Genomic DNA, 24,986 nt, shown 5'->3' with positions numbered 1-24,986 from the left:
AGGTTGAGGCGAGTTGAGCATGTGGCTCCCTCATCTCCCTAAAGGGCCATCAGTCCACCAAGCTGTAGCTCTCTGCCTGAACTGCACCACAATGCAGCGATGCATGGAGAAATTACTGTATAGAGCAGAGGGAGGAAGCAAGAATAAGCACAAAAAAAGTCTGTGATATGAGGAATCTTTTGCAAAAGTTAGTGCTACCAGTTCTCTAGCAAAATGTAATTGATTCCAGTAGTGTTACTGGACCTGTATTATATTAAAAACATCAAAAATAAGAGCAAAGAAGAACCATAACTGAAAATCTAGATATGTGGGATGATTGTCTGATAACTTAGCACAAACAAAAAACCACATAGCTGACAAAAATTATATAAAAATTGGTTTTCTGATGAACTCTTCCAGAGAACAGTGTTCTCCCAGGAGCAAAATTGCCTACCCAGCATTTACTGTCATCTGTCTCCTTTCACAGCCACCCACAATGATTTGCTGCTATTATTTAAAAAGACATTTTAATCCTTAGGTTAAAGGCAAGGAATCAGAAAAACCTGGATCTCTTCCAGTCTGTGCTAGCAGTCTGTCACAGGCTCAGAGATAGCAGTGTATCTACAAAATCTGCACCCACAGCACTGTATCTGCCTCAGCATCTCCCCATCCCGCAGCAACACAGGCAGCAGCTATTGAAAGGCTGAAATGTCCAACCATACATCCCACTAGCACCAGTGGGATTTTGTTCAGCAGTTGCAATCATACAGGTCACAATTTAACTCCCTGTTTTTTTTAGTTAAGCCCATTATGAGTTTCTCCTTGGCTAGTTTATGGGCAGATCTTCATCTTCTCTATCTTCAATGTGTCATGCGCACTCATGGGATTACATCAGTAATTGTATGAAAGGGGAGAACAGCCTGAGCACACAAAAGAATGTAATTGTCAGGTCGTTGAGGTTTATCTTTTATCATATAATTTTCTACTAATGACAATTTTCTGTGACAGCATAACTGCAAAATAACAATTCAAGTCAGGAGTCACCTAACTGAGTATCTAGGAGAGAGGGATGCTCCTAGTAAGACTGTGCTAAATTACAAACACATAAAAGAAGAAAAGAATGGTAGGAGATACTAAATTTTCCACTGCTTAGGTAGGAGGTGCTACAAACAACTCTAGTAGTGTCAATTAATTCAGCGGTGCTGAAGAGTGATATCACTCCTGACTTAAGTCCTTATCCACAAGAGCGCCAACCAAGGAAAAGGAACATTGGAAAAACTAAGGCTGAAAGCTGCCTATAAAATTCTCAGTCTTTAAGGCCTAATTATTATAGCAACTTAAAACTTCTTCTGGCTAATGATTATAAACCAAATTAGTTCTTTGGTGTCATCCCAGTCACTATTGGCTTATAACTGTTGAATCATTGAATCAGTATTCTTATGGATTCTCTCAAAGCAATTTATCCATCAGTAATCTGTGTAACACACCACTTCCAAGTACAGTGCACTGTAATAATGACAAATGTATCTGCTGCTACATGGAAACATCTGCTTTCTTCAGTCTCTGCCTGAAACTTCTGGAAACATTTCCTGGAAGGTATCTGGTACTAATCTTGAATCACATGGTTAACAGGAAACTTAGCTACATAGAGAAGACTAAGCACAACAAGTATAAAATTGGGAGTGTAAGGAAAATACTGTAAACTGGAAGACTGTAAACTTTTCTCCAGGCAGCTGGTGCCAACATGAACTTGAGCCTTAAAGTTTGGATTCTTAAAGTAATGTGGCATCCCCAAAGTATTGGAGAGGAAGATGATGATCCTAGTCAAGCACAGTCTACTGGAAATACAGAATAAAACTATAAATTTTTATTCCATGCTCAGAGCAAGAGATGCCTAAATAGAAGCACATACAGACTCCTTCTTTTGCTATTATTTTCCATTTTATTCCCAAGTTGTGCCCATTGCTCTTTGTGGCCCCTTCAGAGTGCAACAGATGTCTCACAGAGAGCACTGATTATGTGAACTGGTGACTACCAGATGATAGCGCAGGCTGTCTATGAAGTTAACTTCGTAGGTGAAAGATGAGCTTGACTCCTCGAACATTATATTAATTCCTTCAGATGATGGATCTATGCTCTGCTGTGGTTTTGGAACATTTCCTTAAAGCAGCAGATGCTGGCTGCTGATTAAGATGTCAGCCTAACAGCAACATCCTGGTTCTGAGATCCAGAAGGATCTCAGAACAGAACTGCGTAAATGTAAAGAATATCCATCACAATTGTTAATTGTTCCTCTGACTCATCTACAGAGTGATGCTTTAAATCATCACAAAAGTCTCTGGTATAATTAAGAAAATGTGGTAAGCCTTCTCTCCCCAGTGGTATAGATGTTGACAAAGACAGAACATGCTGACTCTACAAAGTTTGCTCTGAGATACATACACAAATTAACCCTCTACATGAAAATTAGCTAAGTGTATTTACTATTTACCTCTCTCCCTTCTACATCATCTTAAATATACTTTTTAAAAGCACCAAGTTATGTTATTTAATTTAGGTTTTTGTTCAGTTTATACTTACAGTGATTGATCTCTTGATCTTTAAATACTTAAAAACACCTTCAAGTAGTTTTCTAGATTATTCTAAGATGTTGTTTGACCTAGATATTTAGGAAAATCACTAAAAAATTCAGCAGTTTTATGCAAGTGAATTCACTCATAAGTATTGCCTGGCATCTATAATGGAAAGAACTCAACTGTATATTTCTGTCAGGACAGGTATTCAATCAGTATAATTTGGAATTGCTCCTCTGAAATTAATTGAACCATGTTGACATACACCAGTTGAAGATGTAAGACCTCAGCCTTCTTTTTATGGCAGTCTCTCTCTATTAGCTCTCTATTTTGTGCCTTTCACCTGAACTGCTGACAATTTAACACATGTTCAGTTTGCTACGTATTTGTTCCTCAAGGCTATGTTAACCTCACTTTGTTTTCCCTGGGAAATGGGTTGTAGTCACACAGAAACTAAATAATTTATAGGTTAATAGCAATGCAAAAGTAGTTCTAGTGTTTTGTGTGTTTTCATCCATAAATCACTTCTACAATTTTTGAACATGAAGCTCCTGTTCATTTAAAACCAGCAAGAGCTTTAAACCCCATCTCAATGTGAATTTCTTTCATGAAGAAAAAAAAGCTGTCTTAACAGCACCCACTAACCCTCCTTCTGTGCTCAGCAGCTCATTTCTGCCCCCTCCCTTGTGTTCACGTAGAGAGAATGACAACCTTATCCTAGAAACTAGTTCATCTTAAAAAAGGTTTTCCCATCTGGTTCATGAGTAGCTGCAGGCAGGGAAAGGGATGCTTAAGTTGGCATTACTCCTGGAAAACTTTACTGTCATACTGTGCTCTCACCAGTGTTTCTGAGGAAAATTTAGACTTGGCTATTTCAGATCTAATGAGTGAGCTTTTTGGTTGTCCCAGCCACTCTCTCCTTGAAAAGAATTAGCATTCTGGGCTACACAATGGATAAAATATCTAACAGTTACACCAATACAAATTCTCAATACTAAAAATTTTAAGTCAAATAGTCCTCACTGAATCAAAACATCCTCTTTTGAATAACAGCAACAACAACAAAAAACCACTAAAACTAGGTTTTTTTATGTCTGGGGCATTTTTATGTTGTTATCTGACAAATTCAAAACCACTAAAAACCAAATTTCACCAGCTCTATACCTGAGAAGGCAGACAAATGCAACGCATGATTGCTCCTATAATGGATATTCTTCTTTTTCACTAAAAGGGAAGCAAGCTAAATTTGCAAATAACATACAGTCTGGTTGCTGATGTAATTAGACTGTAGTTCCAGAGATGCACTTTCTATGCCTTTTCAAGCAAAACACTCAAACTCAGGACTGCTAAGAGGATCAGCTGTTGCTACAATAACCACAGCAAAACCCAAGAGTCTGTTCAGGGCATTTACAATGTCCTTAGGACAGAAGAGATGGGTTGTTTGTAAGGGTGGTCACACTGAATCTAATGAAGCTAATGGGAGATCCAGAAGGGACTAGTGTGCATCCAGCCTGTCCTACTACAGGAGAAGCTCTTTGTTTCTCTCCTAAGCTGTTTGGTTGTTTTTATTTTGGCTTTTTGTTGTTGTTGTTGACATTATTTAATATTTGCAAGGTTTTTGAAATCTTTGCATGAAAATACTAGGCAAAGAGTTAATACGTGTTTCTATAATTGACAGGTTTTACTTCTACTGTCTGGTATGAAAAGCTTTGCAAAGGCAACAGCACACAGTTCAAAACAAAGTAAAACCATTCTATTTTCCTTTGGAAATTTATAAATTGAACTGATAAAAAATAGGTATTCTCATTTAGGCATTCTCTCTCCTGAACACAAAAATGAAATTATTTCCTTTGTTTTTTTTAAGGCTTCCTTCTTTCTAAAGATTTTTTTTTCATCTCAACTCCAAAAAGTTTATACAAAAGTTAAATATAGTTAATATACTAGTCTTAGGTCTTAATTGCTTTTTGATCAATGGAAGTTTAGTAGACAGACAGAGAAATAAATATGTTGTTGCTAGCATCCTGTTTCCAGCTGCATTGCAGCTGTTTAGTGTTATATGTCAGCAATGCTATGCCAGTATCTCATCATAAGCTCTGTTGGGCTTCTTAAGCTATCAGGAAAAGAATATGATAAAAGGATTTACAAAAATACAAGAGATAATAATACATAAGAATAAGATGTTCTATAAAAATCAGTAAAGTTTTTGAAAGTGTTTTGTAAGTTTGTTCTTTCAGATCTGCAAAAGCTGTAGGACAGCCAGAACATCAGCCCACTGCACTGCACTGATTTTGGAATCAGATGTGCAAATGCACAAAAGAAAATGAAAGAGAATGAAACACACTGTGCTATAAAATATAGCATTAGCTATCCATTACTTTCAATATAAATGCAAACCCAAATAAATATCTGTATTATTAGAATACAACAAAAACCAAAAACCCAAACTCACCCACAAGCCACCAACTGTCCAAACAAAGAAACCAAACAAGTCATGTGGCAACAGGACACTGTAGGTACAAATAGATACAGAAGTTCACAGGGTCAAAAAAGGTTCCCTAAGCACATCAGTACTTAATCTCCATGATTGCAACTAGGCAAATATTAACAATCAGAGGCAGCATCCACACATTTCAAGTGAGGCATAGATAGATCTGTTTGCATTTTAAAGATAATGGGAGTGCAAGAATGAATAAAATATTTTGTCCTTTATGACAGTATGTACATAGTCTGGGATCTTTCACTTGAGAGTGATGCTGATAACTCTGTCTTAAGAGCTCACAGGTTTTTCTGCTGACTGCCTTGGATTTTTACTATCTTCCATATCACAGTTTCAGAGGTGATAATGAAATCACACCACTTCTTCCAAGGAGACTTAATTTGAATATTGTCAGCAATTGCACAAAATTAAGTTCAAGAAAAAATCACTAACCTCTCCATTTGCAGTCCAAACAATACTGTCAAAATGCAGAACACAGAATGGAAGGCAACCAAATCTGCTGAAGGTGCTATTGTGAGATGACAGTTTATCCTCCACTAATTTGGTATTAATGAACATATTACAGCTGCTATCAAAACATACAGGAGACAATGTTTTTTTCCCTTTTTAGGAGTTGCAAGGCTTGGAACCACACACTTCTCAACTCGATACCTTGAAATTAATCCAGGATTATTCAACTGCATGAGAATTGTTAGACTGTTTGAAACCACATCCCACACTCTGTCTTTTTATTGTAAGTTTCCTTATAGTATCATCTTGCAATGAAACCTGAATATCCTAAAGAGATTAAACATAAAAGAAAGTGAGGAAAAAAAGCTGCTGGATTAGAATTTTAACTGAAGCCTTCTGTGAGAAAGACCACACCATTATCAGTGGCCTTTCTCTCCTCACGTGTGATCCCACTTGTGCCTAGTCAAGTCTCCAAGTGTCCAAAGACTCCATCAGCTCATGTTGTATCTATCTTTTTTCTCCTAAAACAGGGTTTCATTACTAAGAGAACAAGTATTCATGCCACTGATGGCGGTGTATCAACTGGCTCTGCAAGGCTGCATAATTTTCTCTGGTGTAATGATGCTGTTTCAGACCTGAGTTTTGTATTGATAAAAAAATCATTCTAAGCTATAGGCAATACATTCTGTTCTAGCAAATAGGAAAAAATGCTGACTTTTAAATGTTTTAGAATGCTATTTCTATCTCCAGCTCCAGCCTTTGTTTGTTTTTTAAAGGCACTCTCTGATAAGATTGCCTCTAACATATCTGAAAGTTGTTTTAGAATCTCATACTGTATCTTCACAGTGCTTATTAGATACCACAAGAATGCTTTTCATCTCATTTTTACTCTAAACTCCTAACGTCATCCCTAGCCCTGAACAACTGTATTAATTAGAGGGTAGTTATTCACAGAGGAGCAGAAAACCAAGCTCAATCAAAAGAAATTTCTAAAACACTTTTCATTTTATCAGTCTAGATCTCTTTGCCTTCACAGTGCTTCAAAGATTCACACTCAGTCTCATAAATGTATCATAAAACATTAACAGCAGTGTAAACTCTGGTGTCGGAAGATATTTTTGAGGTTGAATTCCTGTTCCTACACTCAGATACTTGTCCCAAATAAGGAAACAAAGAGAGATTTCTTCACATCTTTCCAGACACTGTGTTCTCCTAGTAATATAACTCTAGTTCAGCTTACTGCTGTTTTCCTTTTCATATTGTCATACTTAAGATGTCAAGCAGGTTGCTGTACAACTGAGCTGAAATCTCAGCTATTATATGTGTTAATTCTTATTTTACTGTAGCAACTACTAGATGTAGGATTGAATCAGTGCAAATAGTAAGAAGATGGTCCTTGACCTTTTGAGCTTGTAAGAAAAGTCTAAGAGAAGAGACAGAGAATAAGTGGAGGGCCAGACAACACCATAATCAGGTATTCAGGTCACCACTCAGTACACTATGACTACTACCTACATTTTCTCTGGCAGTCCTGATTTGCAGATTGAGGTAATTATTGGCAACATAGAATTTGCTATCAACATTTATCATCTCTTTGACTCCTGTTTTAAGCCCTAGCGCTTCACAAGAAAAACAAAATCCCCACCATATAAATGCTCTGCCTTCTACCACCCTGGTCTCCCAACCTCTTCTGCAGTATATGGAAAGAAACCAGGGAAGGGAAGCAAGTTTTGCTAAAGAATATACTAACATCTTCATAGAGAAAATAAATAAAGATAGGATTATACATCTGACATGAACAGGCATGACAGTCTCAACACAAAAGCTTTGAAAATTCTGCTTCCTGGTTGCAGAATTAATTGTGACAAAATATTTTACTCCTGGATGCTCTGGAACGAACCCATCAATCTTTTTAATCTGCCTAAAATTCCAAAGAAAAATGCACTGCCAGTGATTGCATTCATAATGTCACTTCCTGCTTTGAACTGCCTGGTTTATCCTTGCCCATCATATCAAGCAGCAGCCAATATTTAGCCCTCCAACTCTGGAATACAAACAGCTCTGATCCAGCATGTGTTCCAGGTTTTCTCTCTTATGCATAATATTTTTATCACTATAGTTCCACCAACTAATATCTTCACTGTTATTTTCACTAGCTTTCTTCCATTTTGGAGTCTAATTTAGCCTGAACTCCACTTTCCCAACCTTTATTAAGCCATATTGGATAGACTGCTCCTTTTTTCATTCAACAGACTCACTCCTTCCTAAGGACTGCTATTTGTTGGCAGAAAATTATGTGCATTCCCAAATTTTTATTTGGATAAATGTGATGTAAGCAACAGTCATCCCTTCCTTTGGAATTATGAGTGAGGCATTTTTTATTGTGTTTATTGATCTAGAATAAACAGTTTTCATTCATGATAAATTATGTAGCAGCATTTGTCTTGAACACTGATAAATGGACTGTTGTCAGAAATATCTTTCCTGGTAAAAGGATTTCTATGGCTCCAATGTCAGAAAAAGACAGTTATGAAGTTATAAGAAAGTTTTGGCTGACCAAGGTAAGGATCACTTAACTTGGAGCTCTCCAATACATGGTAACAGGTACTTATGCTGGGCTTGCCTTTTATATCCAAAATGTTGCATAAATGCTGAATTTCAGACAATCTCAACAAAAACTAGCTCTGCATGAGTTGGCTCATGTACCCTAATTTATACCATGGGATGAATAGAAACCAGCTATTCCCATTAATGTGTATAGCAAAAGAATGCAGAGACAATACCTGCACAAAGCCACACATCATGTAGTCATCAAACAAAGGGAGGCTCGGGCGGTCCTCTCGATAAATTGTGATTCTGTAGCTGCTCACAATCTCAGGGCTGGGCTGTGAATCATCCGTTAAGAGAATGATGACTTTGTTCAACCCAAGGCCAAGGGGGTAGTTAGCAATGCTGTGCGACAAAACAGGAAAAAGTGCAATAAACACTCAAGGAACAAAGAATTACACTATTTTATCTATGGCTGCTAAACTTTACTTGCTCCTAGAGACTGCTACTTCTAACATTTTCTTTTCCTTACAAAATACATGAGCTTAAATAAAAACAGTGCAAAATAGGATTTGTAACTATCTGAAGATCTTTCAAGAAGAAAAAATATTGAGAGTGAAATTTAGTGAAAACAGTGGCAGTGGCAAATATTCTGACATGAATCTGTGAATGAAATCATTAGAGACAACAATTCCTGGCAGGCCCAAATTTGTGATGAAGTCAGCAGGGAGACAAATACAATCAGAAGTGTGGCTAGCTGCTGAAATTGTCCACTGGCCAAACATGATGGATTCCCAGACAAGCTGCTCAGAGAGACAGATCAGAGCAAAGCTGAGTTGTGCTCTTCTTCCTTTAGCAGGGAAATAAATGCTGAAAGGCACAGAACCTGCACATGCAGGGCTTTTACTTTTCAGTATAAAGAACATCTTGCTATTCTTTTGAATTCTACAAGGAAGAAATCTTTAAGGTTTTCACATATATTCATGCTGACTTCATGTTAACGTCAGTTAACATCAAAACAGGAAAATATTGGGGGGAAGAATTTAATGACATTTAAATGATTTAATGATTTGATTTAAATTATTTAATTTCCTTGCCTTAGAAAAAAAAAATTCTGGAACATTATAACATATTTCCAAAATTAAGTTTTTACACTCATATTTTGTTGTCCATACCTTGGCCCTTTCTTGTTGTCCAGGTGTACGTGGCATTGACAGTTAGAGGGTTCTGCTCCTATCTTCACTGTCACCATGTCAAATGGCACTTCTGCATAGTATTCTCTGATCTTTGGGTTAAACTGAGGATTCAAGTCCAGCTGTGGACTGGTGAAGATCTGTCTGATATGAGATAGGGTATCTTTATCTGTTCCAAGAAGATATCAAAGAAAAAAAAGTGAACTGTATGAACATTTTGGAACAACATGCAACTTCTGGCAGACTGATACCATGTACAGTGGCAAGAGCCTAATGATTTGAGACTCATAATCCTGTTGCAAAGTTTTAATGGAGTTTGTAACGGCACTTGAAAGAAATCTGTAGGCCTTGGAGGGATTTTAAACATCCAGTGTCCAATCACTTAAGTCCTAGTCACAAAATTCAAAGCCTGGGTAAGCCTTTGAAAATGGAAGGATTAAATCTGGGAGATCCATCTCTAGTTAGTTAATTGAAATTTAAAGAAGAGGTAGGCCAAAATTCATAACCTGCTTAGGTACCAGGCTGTGTACAGGCTTTATGTACAAGTGTAATTTCCAATAAAAATCAAAATAAGCTAGACATACCCTTACTGTTCATAAGAACAAGTCACATGGAGCTATCAAGACCCATGGGGTCATTTGCAGTACAGCTGGAAGAATGTTTTATTAAAATTCCTATATCAACAAATTCCAGCTCCTTTCTGGGTATGAAATCTCCACAATGAAATCCTATTTGCTCAAATATGTCCTTTATTTCATAGTGTTTGCCAAATTACTCATGAGGATATTTGCTGGCAACCTACTTATGACAAATATTTTAATCCACCCTATTGGATTCAGATTTACAGTATAACACATTCAAAACTGCTTTACACATATATTCATTAGTACATGTTTTAAACTGGGTACTTCAGAAAATATTACAGATAGGAATCTCCTTTACTATAATAGCTGAAAAATCTTGTGGCTTAAAAGACTCAAAAATGATGCAAATATTTTTATTTCAACTTTGAAATATCTGCCCCAAGAAACAAAACAGGGCAATTTGAGAACTCTCTTTCATGGATTAAAATTTAAGGGAAGATATACCAATGGAAGAACAGAATTTGGGCTAGCTTTTAGGGGAATAGAGACACATTGACACAGAGGAGGTATTTAAACCCCCCCCTACAGATGAGAAAAAACATTTCTCTACATTCTGTGTATGCCTTACTTAAAAATGTTGTCTCACTGCGAGCTTAAAAATGAAGAGGAATGTCAAAGTAAAATTAATTTAGGTATTTTTAAAATAAAAGGATCATGCAGTTAGAGTGGTGATGCCACTCAGCCAGCCCAGGAGTACTTCTGGTCTCTATCTGGCACAACAAACAGTTCCTGGAGGCAGCATGAGATCAGCAGCTGAGGGGACATGAGGCTCAGTGGGTAGCAAAACCTTTCCACCATAGAGCAATGGCTTCACATTTACAAACATGCCCCTCAGACAATTTGAGAATGAGGAAGGTAACAGCAAGTATTGCTGCCACTGAAAAAAAATATTTTACATCTTTACAGATCTTTAAAAGTACTTTAAATATTCTGAAAAGCAGATATTTTAGAAAAACTCCTCATCTCTTAAGAAGCTCCTTAATACTCCATTATTGAGTTGAAGACAAAGCTTAAAACAAAGCTGATTAAACTCCAGACAAGTTTAAAGGTTTTTTCCACAAGAACAAATGTATGCTGAGGTTATTGGAAAGAGGGGGGGCAAAAGTCTATTGAAATGTGACAAGTGATCAATGAGTTCTGGAATACTCACATTAATATGCACATACAGCAAAGTTTAATTTTAGTTTTTAGGCTTATTTAACATAACAGCCCATTTATTGAGTTTGTATAAACATTCTTGATACTTAAAAAATCCCTTTTTTCTCAGTAAAAGCCTACAAATACTCTATTCACTTAGAGATAATGTAGAGAATCCCAAGAAATTTTTTCAAGAATTTTTTTCCCCTCTGTGCTCTAGAAAGACCTTTACTTACCATAACTGCATTGTCTTTCTCCAGTCTTACTGGAATAATGCAATGCTGAAAGATAAACAGAAACAGCTAATAATTTTATGTTCTCTCTCTGATTACAGTCCTATTGGAGAAGTAACCATCTTACTTTTAAAAGACATGTATTTTTATTCTTTACAGTGTGAGATCTTCACTTTAGGTTTGTAAATGCTGCTCATGGGCCCCACGTAGCAACTTACATAAGATAGGGAAGAAATTGCTTTTTTATATGCAGTAAGCAAAGACTTTTCAGCTGGAATGCAAGGCAATGTGATCTAAATCCACATGTTATCAGAAATAATACAGATAGGAAAAACATACCATATAAATTATCTCACTCTGAACCCTTACCTTCATGATTCTTCCTGAAGTCAGAAGGAACATTCTGCTTGGGACTCATATTTTCTTGAGAAAGCTGCCTGTCAATTCAATAGCAGACATATTTCTACATGAATGGAAGGAACAGAAACAATGAAATATTTTGCAAAAAATTTCCAAATGGTATCCCAGGGCACATGGTATTTTAGTATTCTCCATAGAAAAATGAACCTTCTGGATTCATATTCCCAGCATTAGAGATATTACCTGAGTGAACGTAACAGAAAACACACATTCCATAATACATGGCAGCACATCATATCAATAGGAATAAAAAGAAATATAGTTGCATTGCTGGGAAAAGGAAGAGTGGATGTAGCCAAGGAGAAAATAAACCATATCTCTTAACTGCTTCTATAATAGTTTGTTTGTTTGTTTGTTTGGGGTTTTTTTTGCATATACTTGAGATTAAATTTAAACTTTGTTCAAAAAGAATTAAATAAAAATGAAGGCATGTCTCCAGGGGATTATCTGTGCTGACATTAGCATGAATCCCTAAAATGGAACCTCTATGTGTTTTGCTTTGTTTGCAAATTCAAAACAAATCCTCTGTGTGTGTGTGTGTGTGTGTGTGTGTGTGTGTGTGTGTGTGTGTGTGTGTGTGTGTGTGTGTATATGTAAAATCTCTGTGAAAAAAAGACAAGTAATTCGCAACAAATAATCAACACGTCAGTGGTGCGCATACTGTGAACTCCGGAGATTTTTTTCTTTCAAGTGGAATTTTGGTGGCATTGTAGAAAAAGGGGAGTAGGCCTCTCTTTAACCCTCTAGCTGATAAGACCTTTCTGGAGGTCCATCAGCATTTCTTGACACTTCCACTGGTTTTCTTCTGAGTGTTTCCTTTAGAAGTTCTCATAATGCAGCTTGTTCCTGGATATTGTAGTTCAGAGTTTGAAGGACACAAAACCACTATCTGTGCCAAGGAAGGGAAGTCACAGTACTGTTCTGTGCAATCATTCATCATTGATGTTTCAATAGGAACTTCTGAAAGCAGTATTGAGGTCAATCATGGAAAAAGGTAAACTGTCCAGTGACAAAAAAAATGCCCAGTGATAAAACAAATTTTTGCATTATCTCAAGGAGATAAGGAAAGAAGCAGCTGGCAGACCTGTGTGTGCAGGAAAATGTAGTTCTGAGCTTGCAGTGTCTAGACAACCACCCTAAATCCATGCAAATTCATTATCCACTGCAAAGGAGACACTTAACAAACACTAGGAGGGCTTGCTTTCCAAGTTGTAAGTAATTTTGCACCCCTCTTTCTGCTTGTCAAGGAAGTAAAAGCTAACATCTGTCAAATACTGTTCCATATAGGTAAAGCCTTATAAAATAAAGGCCTTTTTACCCTTGTAAAATCATGGCTCAGGCCTGCTACTTCAGCTAAGTAGAAGAGGACTATCCCAAAGTGACTCAGCTGAATTAGAGGTAGAAAAACAAGTTATATAACCATTATGTGTTTACATCGTAGTGTATGGTGGTTGGTTGGATTATGTTTGTTATGATTTAAAACTATGTAACTGATAAAGGCCTGGCTGCTTAAAAAGGCCTGGTTTTTGCAATAAAGCAGCTCTCCTTTGCACCTGCCTGAGGACTCTGTGTTGCTTTGCTTTCTACATCTGGCACCTGAACAAAATAAATTTCTTCTCTCTGCTCTTCCTTTTTTGCTTGCCTGGTCCCAAACCCTGTTTTACAGTGAAAGCAACATGTCTTAACTCTATAAAATTACAGACTTTGATTTAGTCAGAGAACACCTCAGGAGTGCAGCAGGAGAGTCACCACAACTGCAAGGTCTCTGCTCATAAAGGAACAGCATGACCTGTATGAATCTCAGATCTGTAGAGACTGCAATTAATTTCAGATAGCTTTAAGAGACATATAATCACTATATCTGATTACAGCAGAGTAGCAAAATGTAATATTTGGAAATCATATTAGAGAAAGATACTCAGATTATAACTTGGCCAGCAGGACCGGGGCAGTGATTGTCACCCTGCACTCAGCACTGGTGAGGTCACACCTTGAATCTTATGTTCCGTTTTGGCTTCTCACTACCTGAAAGACATTGAGGTGCTGGAGCATGTCCAGAGAAGGGTAATGAAGCTGGGGAAGGGGCTGAAGCACAATGAGCCTTATGAGGAGTGGCTCAGTGAGGTGAGGGTGTTCAGTCAGGAGAACAAGAGACTCAGGAGAGACCTTATCGCTCTCTACAACTCCCTGAAACAAGGCTGTACCAGGTGGAGTCATTCTCCCACGTCATAGTGATAGGATGAGAGGAACCTTTCCAATATTAATGACTCTGTGGTTCAATGATTTATCTCTGCTGCAGCCTGAGCTTTTTAATCATCAGCACATTGAAGTTTTCCTTTGTCCAAGCTCCTTGCAATCAGCAGGATGAGATATGATGAAGTTATGAAACTCCTCCTAATATAGAGGGCTTTGCAGACTCCTTTCCTTCACATGCTGTTACTCAAGAAAGGACCTTGATCTGTTTGAGTGGCCCCATATTTACCTAGGTATCTTGGAGGTGTCAAGTACAGAGGTCCTCTTTGCCTACACACTTTGCAGTTAGTTCCAAAGAAACTAATGTCTGTATGTCAGTACCCTTTGTGAGTGCATGCTCATCAAATGTACCTTGCAGAAGATTCCCAGTGTGTATATCCCAAACTATTAACTGTGAGCCTGCTCTTTAGGAATCTCTCTGATTCAGCAAACAAGAAAGGCAAAGGATTGATAGTAGCAATAGGAATATAGCTCTGATTGTCTATGCAATCAGACATAAGCAATGAAGGACATGTATAAATAGAATATTTCACAAGATTTAAATATAAAAAGAGAAAAACTAGTCACTTTAGGTGTCTCTGATGGATATGTTAGTTGTGAATGGTGCAACTTTTAACGGGTCATAAACTCAAGGTTGAGACATATTTCAATATTCAGTAGAGTTATGAATTTTCTTTCTTTAGATGATGTTATGTAGTTCTCTCTTCAAAATAAGTTCTCTGTTTTGTAGAGTGTTTGTTTGGCTTCAGTCACAGTTTCCATGAGGGCATTTGGGTCCTTAAATGAAATACCTTGTGCTAATTTTCAGAAGTGAAATAAAAAAATTCAGATGCAAGAGTGGGATTAATTTCCTGGCACTTAATCCAACTGTCTCGATTTCTCCTTCCTTCTGTCTCTCACTACTCCCATTCTAGGTCAGTGATCTTAGCCTTGTCTTCCTTTGTCATTGCCTTTTTCTGTCCCATAGTACAAAACATGTTAATTTCTCAGACTTCCCAGGTAATTGACATGACCAAGTTAAATTCCAAAAAAGTATTTTCAGCCCAAATTCAGTCTGAGGGCTGATGCTTCCAGTTTGAACTAAAAAAGGGCTGGCATATGAGAAGCTAGAACCACTTTTCTAAATACATCAGTTGATTTCAAAAAACCATTTGCAGCTTTTTGGCCTGCTTAGGCTTTTGTCTGTTTCAGATACAGAGTTAGCTTTACTCACTAATCTGATTCTTCCATGCTATCTGACATAGCCAAATGTACTTTCCACGACAACTCACTGCACATATTCCAAAAAGCAGCAGTTATGTATGTCCTACTCATATCACAAGTATAAACTGCGTGGAGTTGAAAAAAGTCAATTAAAAAATGCTGATTTTTTTTTTTTCAGAGTACATGGTTAGGTGTAATATCTTATACATCTGAAGTGGTCATTTTCACCCAGGCTGTAATTATTTCATTATTGAGATGAGTTTCTAGAGTTCTTCTTACTTCTCCTGTGGAAGGAATTCAGCGGGTTCACTAACACCATTTAAGATTTCAACACTAGTTGTATAGATGAAATGATTTAAAGTATGTAGACTAGGAAACATCTTTATATCCTGCCTTCATCCTATAGAGTCATGATCAGTGAATGAAGTAATTTTACAAGACCTCAGTCAGAAGTCATTACTTTTCCCATATATTTCTTGTCAGCTTGGACAGTCAGTTATGCAATCACTAGATTTGATAAATGGAAATACCAGTTTTCCACAGTCATAGAAATAAGAACTGTTAAATAAATTGACTGAACAGCCTGGCCTTAACTGAAGAAATTCAGGGAAAATGGTCTGATATAAAAACTCATCAAAGCTGGAGGGAATAAAAAAGATTATTCAAGGCTTAAAGAGAATGCATACCTGAGTTGTTTGGGGAGTAAGTACAACTAAGCTCTTTCTCCCTTGCAATTAAGTATAATCACATGTATATCTGACACATGCATCACCCTCACATGCATGTAGCTAAGGGAGTGGAAGATTCTGATTTTGCAATGTTAAAGGACATGTTTTTATATACAGTGAATGAAGAGAAAGGTGTTATTAGCTTAGCCACTGCAGAAAAATAAAGAGCAAAGAAGCAGATTGGCCTATGCCCTAGAGAAAGGTCACGGTACTTCTACATATTTATACACATACAATAATGTTGAGCTTGAAGGAGAAAAAAGAGGCCAAGGGGCTTGCTCAAAGTGAGTGAGTGGCACAGCTTAGATTAGAACAGAAAGCTGCTAAAGGCTGGTATGCTTTGATATGCAAACCTAAATATTTCTGCAAAAGGGCAAGGGCTTATATATGAATGCAAGCAGCTGCATCTTTGACTTCTCACAGGGAGAGATCAGAGTGGTCGGCAGTAATAACAATAATTTAGCACTTTCATGGAACTGTGTATATTTAAAACTCTAATAAACAGATACCTAGTACAGTGATAAAGTATAAGCTCCCCTTTACAGCAAACAAAAAACATACAGATAATTATTGATTTGCTGAAATTTGCCCAGTTCAATGAGGAACTAAATTAAAACTTAAATCTTACAGATGCCTTATATATTCACTGCAGCATTCTCCCAGCAAAACATATGTACTAATATCATACACACATTCATCTTGTGACTTAGTGGGATGGAACATACACATTGTCTAATGTGCCTCTGTTCCCAAGTCCTTGTTTGTAACAAATGTCAGTAATAAATTTTGACATTTGTAATAAATGTCAGTAGTCAGTATGGCATACATGTATATGAAACATCATTAGCTAAGAGATAATGAAAACAGAAAACACATTTTGAAAAATTTTATACTAAACATACAGTATACTATGCTTACTCCTTCCTTCCTTCCTTCCTTCCTTCCTTCCTTCCTTCCTTCCTTCCTTCCTTCCTTCCTTCCTTCCTTCCTTCCTTCCTTCCTTCCTTCCTTCCTCCCTCCCTCCCTCCCTCCCTTCCTTCCTTCCTTCCTTCCTTCCTTCCTTCCTTCCTTCCTTCCTTCCTTCCTTCCTTCCTTCCTTCCTTCCTTCCTTCCTTCCTTCCTTCCTTCCTTCCTTCCTTCCTTCCTTCCTTCCTTCCTTCTTTCCTTGTTCTGTTATTCCTTTCCTCTTTCTCTCCTCACGAAAGCTAAAATTTCTTGCCAAAAGTTCAGTGGATCTAATCTTGTCATTACAGCATTCTTTCCATCTTTTTGCAAGGAGTTAAAATTATGTTCTCAGAGTACTATGCTTTCTGACCTGTCTTTTGTTGGACAGAAAATTTGGAGCCAATCAAAATTATTAATTATTTTGGAAAAATCTTCACCTGAAATTTTATGTTTTCTGTACAGTTTTGCTTTTAATTGGTGCATAAATTAAGACAGTCTTAACCCTGGGAAATGCTCCTAATTTAGAGTTTACAGTTGTTTAGAAAAATAATGTACTTAATTAATCTTTCTTTTAAAAATGTACCATAGTTCCAATTAATTTTCAATCCAGAGTCCTTCATATTAGATAGAGAAGAAAAACCTGTTCTATTTAGGAGCCTAGCTACAGTTCTGATGGCAGAATGGCTGTCAGGGCTCCATATGGGATGATTGACCTTCATCGCAAGGGTCGCAAGTACACATACATCTACTGAAGGATTAAGTTTTATGATGCTCACTGGAGATATTCCAATTATATAACTTGAGAAACTACCTTCAAAATAGATAATAGTTATCTTACCACTCTGAAAGATTTGTATGTGCCTCTTTATTCATGAACTGGAACTGTTGAAGGACACTGGACAGCAACCAATGCACAGTCAGGACTGAACTAAGCCGCCTCATTGGGTCTACCATTCGATAGAGGTCATGCAGCAACATTTGGATCTTGGGTGCAGAAGAAGGGAAAAGCTGAGAAGAGAGACACTGATTTGAGACAACACAGTATGATATTTGTGGAGTGCAAAGATGTGAAAAATGATCAGAAGACAGTATATACAGCATAGGGCTGGTTATATATTAATACTCTTTCCTACATACTTAGAAAAGGACTGCCATGCCCAGCCTTGCAAATCAGGATTAGTATTGACGTGGAAGTTGATCTCCTCTGCCTCTGAACTGGCCCTGAGGTTAGCTCAGTTGGTCAGAGAATGAAGCTATGTTACAGGCTCAATCCCTGTATTGGCCATTCACTTAAGAATTGGACTTGATGATCCTTCTGAGCCCCTTCCAACACAGATGATTCTACCAATTCCAGATCTATTAGACTCAATGCTTCTTCAGAAAGTGTCATCAGTCTCCATCCCTAATACTCATCCAGGAAGTCTCATAGAAATCCTGATATCATACAAACTTTCTGAACAACAGACTCAGTTGCAAATCCTTTATTTTCTGAATACTCACCATTTCCCTCATTAACTGTGCCTATTCACAGACACTGTTTTATTCCTCCATCTATGTTCTTCTCCAAAAATGGACTCAAAGCATGAAGAACATATTTCACCTGCTTTTTTTTTTTGCCACTTTCATCTATATCTACTCTCTGATCATGATCTCAGTACTGTACTTTCTCTAGTCTGTCCACTCACTCCTGATCTTGCTTCATTGTCATTCTATTTTCTTACCACCTCATTAGTCATTTACATGGTTCTCCTTCTTTTCCTTTCCTTCTATTTCCTGGTCTCTGTTTCTGCTTTAGCTGTCCTGTTCAGTGGAAGCTCAGCTCAAATATTCTGTTCTATTTCTTTATTTTAAATTAAATTCAAATGATCCACCAAAGTAAAATCAGTGTTACCTCTATCTTCTTGCTTTCCTGCCCGTCCAGCCTAATTACATGTGCCAGAGACAGCAGAGAATGGTAATGAAAGAGAAATGTTAAGAGATTTACGTAAAATATATATCCAAAAAAACAAAACCCTGTTTATTTTACCAGCTCGAATTGTCCAAGACTCTTCAGCTCCTTTATGAAAGTAGTCATTGAATTTATCTCTTCCAAAGAGAAACATTGTCCATCTTCTCTGTTGTATGTTTCATCCTGGGAAGGAAAGGGCAGCATGTTCTGGTGAAATCACATGAAAAGCAATGTGCTTTCATTAGACCCCAATCCCTTCACTGATCATAGAAACAAGTTAAGCAGCTCTCCACCAGCCCTAACCTCAGCCAGCTAGCTCCTAGATAGCACATCCCATTTTTCAGTCTAGAATAAAGCAGACTGTGCCCTGGCTTTGTCTAGAAATGAACCCACAGAAACTACTGGTCTCTGGAACATGGGCTGTATAACCATATCACAGCCTGTCTTGATATCTGCAGCTTTCTACTTTATCCTGACATAAATTTAGAACCCATGACCCTGTTTTAGCCGATCTGTCCAAGAGGCAGAAGTTGCCTGGATAATTTAGTCCCTGTAACTCTTTCAAGCAAGAGACTTCTCACAAAGGCATCCTTAAAAGTTCCCAGACTGAGAGAAATACTGCTGAAAGAGATCTCTGCTTGTGAGAAATGGTTTTCACTAATGAAGTAAAATTTATGCAGATTCTATAAATGCAAAAAAAAAAAAAATCTGGAACTGGATCTTGCATTAAGACACAAAGTTGTAAGAAACAAAATTTAATTCTGATGCTCATGGATTTCTATGTATGAGTTAACCAGTTCTGGATGAAATTGTGAAAATACACAAATCTTTATATTAAAAAAATACCATTTAAAAAAATAGTGGGAAAATTATTTTCAAGGCTTCAAATATATAATTAAATCACAGTATTTTTGAAAATTACGTAATTTGAGAGTAGAATTTTTACAAAAAAATTAAGTTGTTCAATATAATAACAGTTTTACTCCACAGAATACAATAAAAGATGGTTCTGATTAAATAAATCCTCCATTCTATAAGTTGGCACCACCAATTTCAGAAGCACACAATTTAGAATTAAATATTTTCAAATACTAATACAAAAAAGTTGGAATGAACTACCTTGCTCACAGATGACTCATATATTTTTTGCAAAGCTTCTACAAAACTGGATGTTGAGGATTCATTAGATAGGAGAAATTTAAATGTATCTTCAAAAAGAAGTTCTTTGGAAATTTGGTCCTGAGTAGTCGATTCATTCTCAACTTGGAAGTCAAAGTTTTCATGCACCTGTTGGAAAAAAAAATATGAAAATGTACAGCTTAAATAAAAAGTCCAGTCTTCTCATAGCAATAAATACTAAACTGGAACTTTAAAAAAAGGCAATAACAACACAAACTGACAGAATTATAAAACAGCAAATGCTGTGCCACATCGTCTGTCACAACTCCATACCTCAATGTTTGCTGCACTCCAGCGGACAGAGTGCAGTATTGCAGACACGTGTGAACATTTCTTACCGTATTTGATTGGAAATTTGATTAAAAATATAAAATATCAGATTATATGCTAATATAACTCATGAAAAACTCATTGCTAAGGATTACTACAGAACATCTGTTAGTACGGAAGAAAGTATAAGTTTTACAATATATAAACACAATTAACAAATTCACTTTTTATGAAATATGACTAAAACATTCATAAACACAAATATAGCACCAGTATGAATAGGTTTTGTGCACAATATAAATTACAAGGTATAATATTCAAAGTCAATGTCGCATTAATTATCAACAGCTATTTTCTAGAGACATTTGTTTTTTCAGAAGAAAATACTAAGTCCTACTGATTTACTATAAACTTATGGGTAACGGATAATAGTTGAAACTTCTATACAGGAAGGCAAAGGTTATGTTTTATTTTTTAAGCTCTTTTGGGATAATTTTTTTACACCCTGGTATACAATTATCAAGTTGTTATGACATACCACATTTCTTATACCAGCTAAATAAGTCTTCTTAGACTAATTAAAAATATTATCTTCATGGACTTCTTAAATTCTGCAAACTTCCTCTCATATGTGCATTTTTCCTATGTATTTAAAGGATTTTTTTCTGAAGAATGCAGAGATTGACTACTCTGTTATTACTAGACACTTGAACAGATTTTAAGTGGGGATATATTAACAATTTTTTGTTAATATTTGTATATCATAGATATAAAGAAACATTTTACATACCTAGGCATATACATATTCATGTGTATACATGAGGTAATGAGAACAGCTGGAAAGCATTATAATTGCTTCAGGACAGGTTGTTCTGAGGCAGGAGTGGTACAAAAACTGTCACAGGTCTCATTTCCCTGATTTTAAGGGCCTTGGGGATCATCCAGGAAGAAGGCAGCACAGTGGAGGTCAAAGTAGGTAATGAAATGAAAAAGTACAATCCAATTTATGGAGAACTTTAATTCGTCTTAAAAGCCAGTTGTGTTTTTTTTAATTTCCTCCATTCATCTTTGGTCTGTCACATTTAAAACCTAATTCCACTTTCATGCAGTGCTTCCTATGGATTTTGTTTCACTGATATTCATTTGGGGTAATAGTTAATCTTTTAATGTAAACTGAGAAGTTTGCACATTTTGATGGTCTGGTGAATTTCATCATAGGAACTCTGACTCTTAAAAACTGGTTTCTTCTACAGAAACTCTTCACAATCAGCCAAAATAATATTAAAGTGTTGGTACATTTCTTAGACATTAGAGGGTACCTATCAAAGAGGTTTTTCTGCTGTGTTCTTGGTGTAATTTTGTTGAGTGAAGCAGTAATTTGTGCAATTTTCTCACCTTAAGAACTACTGGGTGTATGGACATGCTGAATCCAATGTCAAAGGTTAGCATCTGAAAACATTGGCTGCATCTGAAATACAACATAAAAGGAACCCGTTTCAGTGAGAGTAGGTACTGTTGTGAAATACAGAATCATAGAATAATTTAGGCTGGAAAAGACCTTTAAGGTAATTGTTTCCGATCACAAACCTAGCACTACCAAGCCCATAATTGAACCATGTCCCTGTACACATGTACACAGTAAAATTCAATACATACACAGGTCCAGAGAAGATATGCAGGAAAATATACACACATAGGTCAAGAAACAACATGTGATACAGACGAAATAAATTTCTAAGAGTCAGCAGCATTAAATACAGAAGGAATCAGATTGTAAGATGATGAAAATAGTGCTATATAAAAGTGGTTTTAATGTTTGACATAGAGGGAGGTGAATTATGCTGAAGGAAAAAATGCCTTTGGAAGAGAGTGAATGAGGTCCTGCAAAAGCTTTGAAGATATTTGGAGGGGAAGAGATGTTGAAACACTCCGGGCTCAGTTGAGCAAAGAGGTCTGCTGCAGCTCTGGGGATGTTTGGAGGCATGGACCAGGAGTTATAAGCAGGTCTTGTGTTACACAAACAAGAGAGTCCATTTCATTGGTAAAAAAGGGATTTTGGACCACTGTCAAAATAGCTTCATCCCCATTACACTCCTCCCCTCTTTGCTACCCTCTCCACTCACAATGTAAGCTTTATTCCCAACTTGTGTAAGTCAAATAATGAGCTTAACATTACTGCTACTAAAACACCTGGTTCTCAAAATAGCTTAAACACATAAATTTAGTAAATAGCAACTTATTTAGTACTTATCATAAAAATGTCAGAGATGGGACATAACATATAGAGATGGAACAAATAATAATTTATTTAGTAAAAATATTACATAATTGAGGTTGATTTATGTGTAAGAATTATAACACTAATAGTAGTGATTACACACAGAAATGTGACTTGGTGCCTAGGTATATTTCATAGCATACCCTTTATAAAGTGTTTTACAGTGTCTCTTGTTCAGATTGCTTGCTAGAGCCAGCTCTGAACAATCTGGGCTATTCTAGCATTAAATATTTGACATATGACAGAATGCTCACTGAAAGGAAATACAGCTTTATGGATGTTAGGACTAGCCCAATTGTGAGTGATTTCTGTTCATTTATGCTGCCTGAAACACTTCATTAGGACAGCATCTGGTCCTAAGCATTCATCGTAACCTTTCCACAAACTAGAAACACTGTGGATATTGAAGAGTTGTACTCCTTAAACACAGCATGTCCTTACTTTATAAAGAAGTATTAAATAGATGGGAATTTTTTATTTTAAGATTCTTATACCTTCTGCAATTTTTATTCTCTTCTAAGGAGCTATCTTGACACTAGCATTACAATGACTACTGCAAGTCACTTACTGATTGAAAGAATTTGGTCCTGAGGCAGATGATTTGCTGAAGACCTCAGTTATAAGTAGAAGTTTGTTTATAGCCTCCTTCATGTTGTTGAAGGCTTGTTGGGGAGAACTGTTTCTGAAGAATATCTCAAAAAACCTTTGCAGCTGTGAAAAGAATACATATATTTTTGAGCATTTACAGTAAATTTACAGTGCTTAAAATCATAAATTAAAAGACTGATAGAAATAAAAATTTCCTTGGAATATCATCTTCAATTCTTATTCAATTGTAAAATAAAGTGGAATTAAAAGCTCCACACAGCACACTAATAGAGAATGACATTTTATTTACAAATAAGTATATCAGAAACAAAACCTGTATGAATGGCTTCAAAAATATTGCTCAGAATCTAAGCTAAACTTGGATAAAACCTTTTGCTGTCACTGGTTATAGGCAAAAGACCTCAAAACACCACTTGTATCTTCATCAGTGGGTAATAGCACGCAAACTAAAAACCTTCTCTCAACATACTGTGCCAAGGGCTGTCCCACTGGACCTTGACTACAAATCCTTATCCCCAGTTAAGAAGCTTTAATCAGAGTATAGAAGAAAGATGCTGGGAAAATGATCAGCCAGTGCAGCCTGTGTTTTGACCAAACTCTGCATATTCTGTGGTTTTCGGACTCATGAATCCTCCCAATGGCGTATTTACTGACTTGCACAGTACTGTCCTCAGGTGCTTTCATCACTCATGCAAATTCACCCTGATCATCACTTCAGATAGAGATTCGGGGAAACAACTGGAGCAGCACAGAGACCCAGTGAAGAGCAGGACATAGGCAGGTTTTGTAGTATCAGAGTGCTTGGTGCTAAGAAAGGGGCTGCCTTTGAACCATATTTCCATCAGAGTTATCATTGGGCTGAGTATACCCTCTGCCCAATCATCCAGACATTTAACAAAGATGCTGAACAGGAATAGACCCAGTAAGGATCTCTGCATACAACACTAGCTCCTGGTGATGTGCTATGATGTGCTGACACCAGACCTTAGAGCTTACTTCCTACACCCTAGTCCACAGTATTTTCTAGAAAGTTTGGAATCTCCCCTTCTGAGCATAAATACTTTCAAGCATACTGGTCAGCACTGGCACAGATGAATGGTTTTCGGTTTCTTCAGGTAGCATATTGCAGTTAAATGTAATCAGCACTTTTCAATTTCCTTTTTAAAAAATACTGTAACATTGCTTACAGCCAGCCATGGGAGATACTTGAATATGCAGCTAACATTGATACTCCTTTGCTTTTGCTCTCTTCCGTTTCACTAACTCCATCCAGTTGTGCTGGTAAATAATTGAAGAGTAGGAATTTGGTCAGTTTGCCTTCCTGTTCTTATCACCTCTGTTTTTATTTCAACAAGTGATTGCCTTTCCAAGTTTTACTGACTTAAAGAATGGTGACCCATGCACAGAGCTGTGCTGAAGGTATATAGTGTCTGTGACTTTATTTCATCTTTTGAGTAAAGCTATTTGAAATGCCAGTAGGGAAAAAAATGACAACAATATATATGGCTGAAGTTATAAAATTAAAATTCTGACTGCAGGAATTGGTGAAGCAAAGGTTGTATGCATAGCCTTAACTCTGTTTTTGGATATTTGCATGATGCTGAAATCTTGAATTAAATGACACTCTATTTCTATACTGTAGAATGTTTTCCATGTGTACTGCAGTTCCATGAGCCTGTGGGGCAAAGCAGCCCCAGATGCATTATTTAGAGACTATGCAGCTGCTCACATCACAGTCTATTTCATCTCCAAAACAGGCTGAGAAGGAGTCCTTGTTTCCCAAAGCCTAAGACCACCAAAGCTGTGTTTCTCCCACAGAGTGGTACAAAGATTAAGAACAAGAAGCTTTACATTTTTCAGATCAGTTCTGATTCAGATTCATCTCCAAGGGAAATTGTTC

General features: G+C 36.8%; 1 protein-coding gene across 1 annotated transcript in view; it reads right to left on the bottom strand.

Moving 5' to 3' along the window:
- Nucleotides 1-24,986, bottom strand: part of CPED1 (cadherin like and PC-esterase domain containing 1) — a 145,838-nt gene that overhangs the window by 61,970 nt on the left and 58,882 nt on the right. The window contains 9 exon segments of the mRNA XM_031056942.1: nucleotides 8,283-8,451; nucleotides 9,222-9,408; nucleotides 11,257-11,301; nucleotides 11,623-11,690; nucleotides 17,641-17,810; nucleotides 18,829-18,933; nucleotides 19,870-20,037; nucleotides 21,595-21,667; nucleotides 23,046-23,188. Coding sequence (XP_030912802.1) covers nucleotides 8,283-8,451; nucleotides 9,222-9,408; nucleotides 11,257-11,301; nucleotides 11,623-11,690; nucleotides 17,641-17,810; nucleotides 18,829-18,933; nucleotides 19,870-20,037; nucleotides 21,595-21,667; nucleotides 23,046-23,188 — 1,128 coding nt within the window.

The sequence above is a fragment of the Geospiza fortis genome, unplaced genomic scaffold (assembly GCF_000277835.1).
Source record: "Geospiza fortis unplaced genomic scaffold, GeoFor_1.0 scaffold195, whole genome shotgun sequence".
In the NCBI taxonomy this organism is placed as follows: domain Eukaryota; kingdom Metazoa; phylum Chordata; class Aves; order Passeriformes; family Thraupidae; genus Geospiza; species Geospiza fortis.
This window is presented reverse-complemented; position numbering and strand designations above follow the sequence as displayed.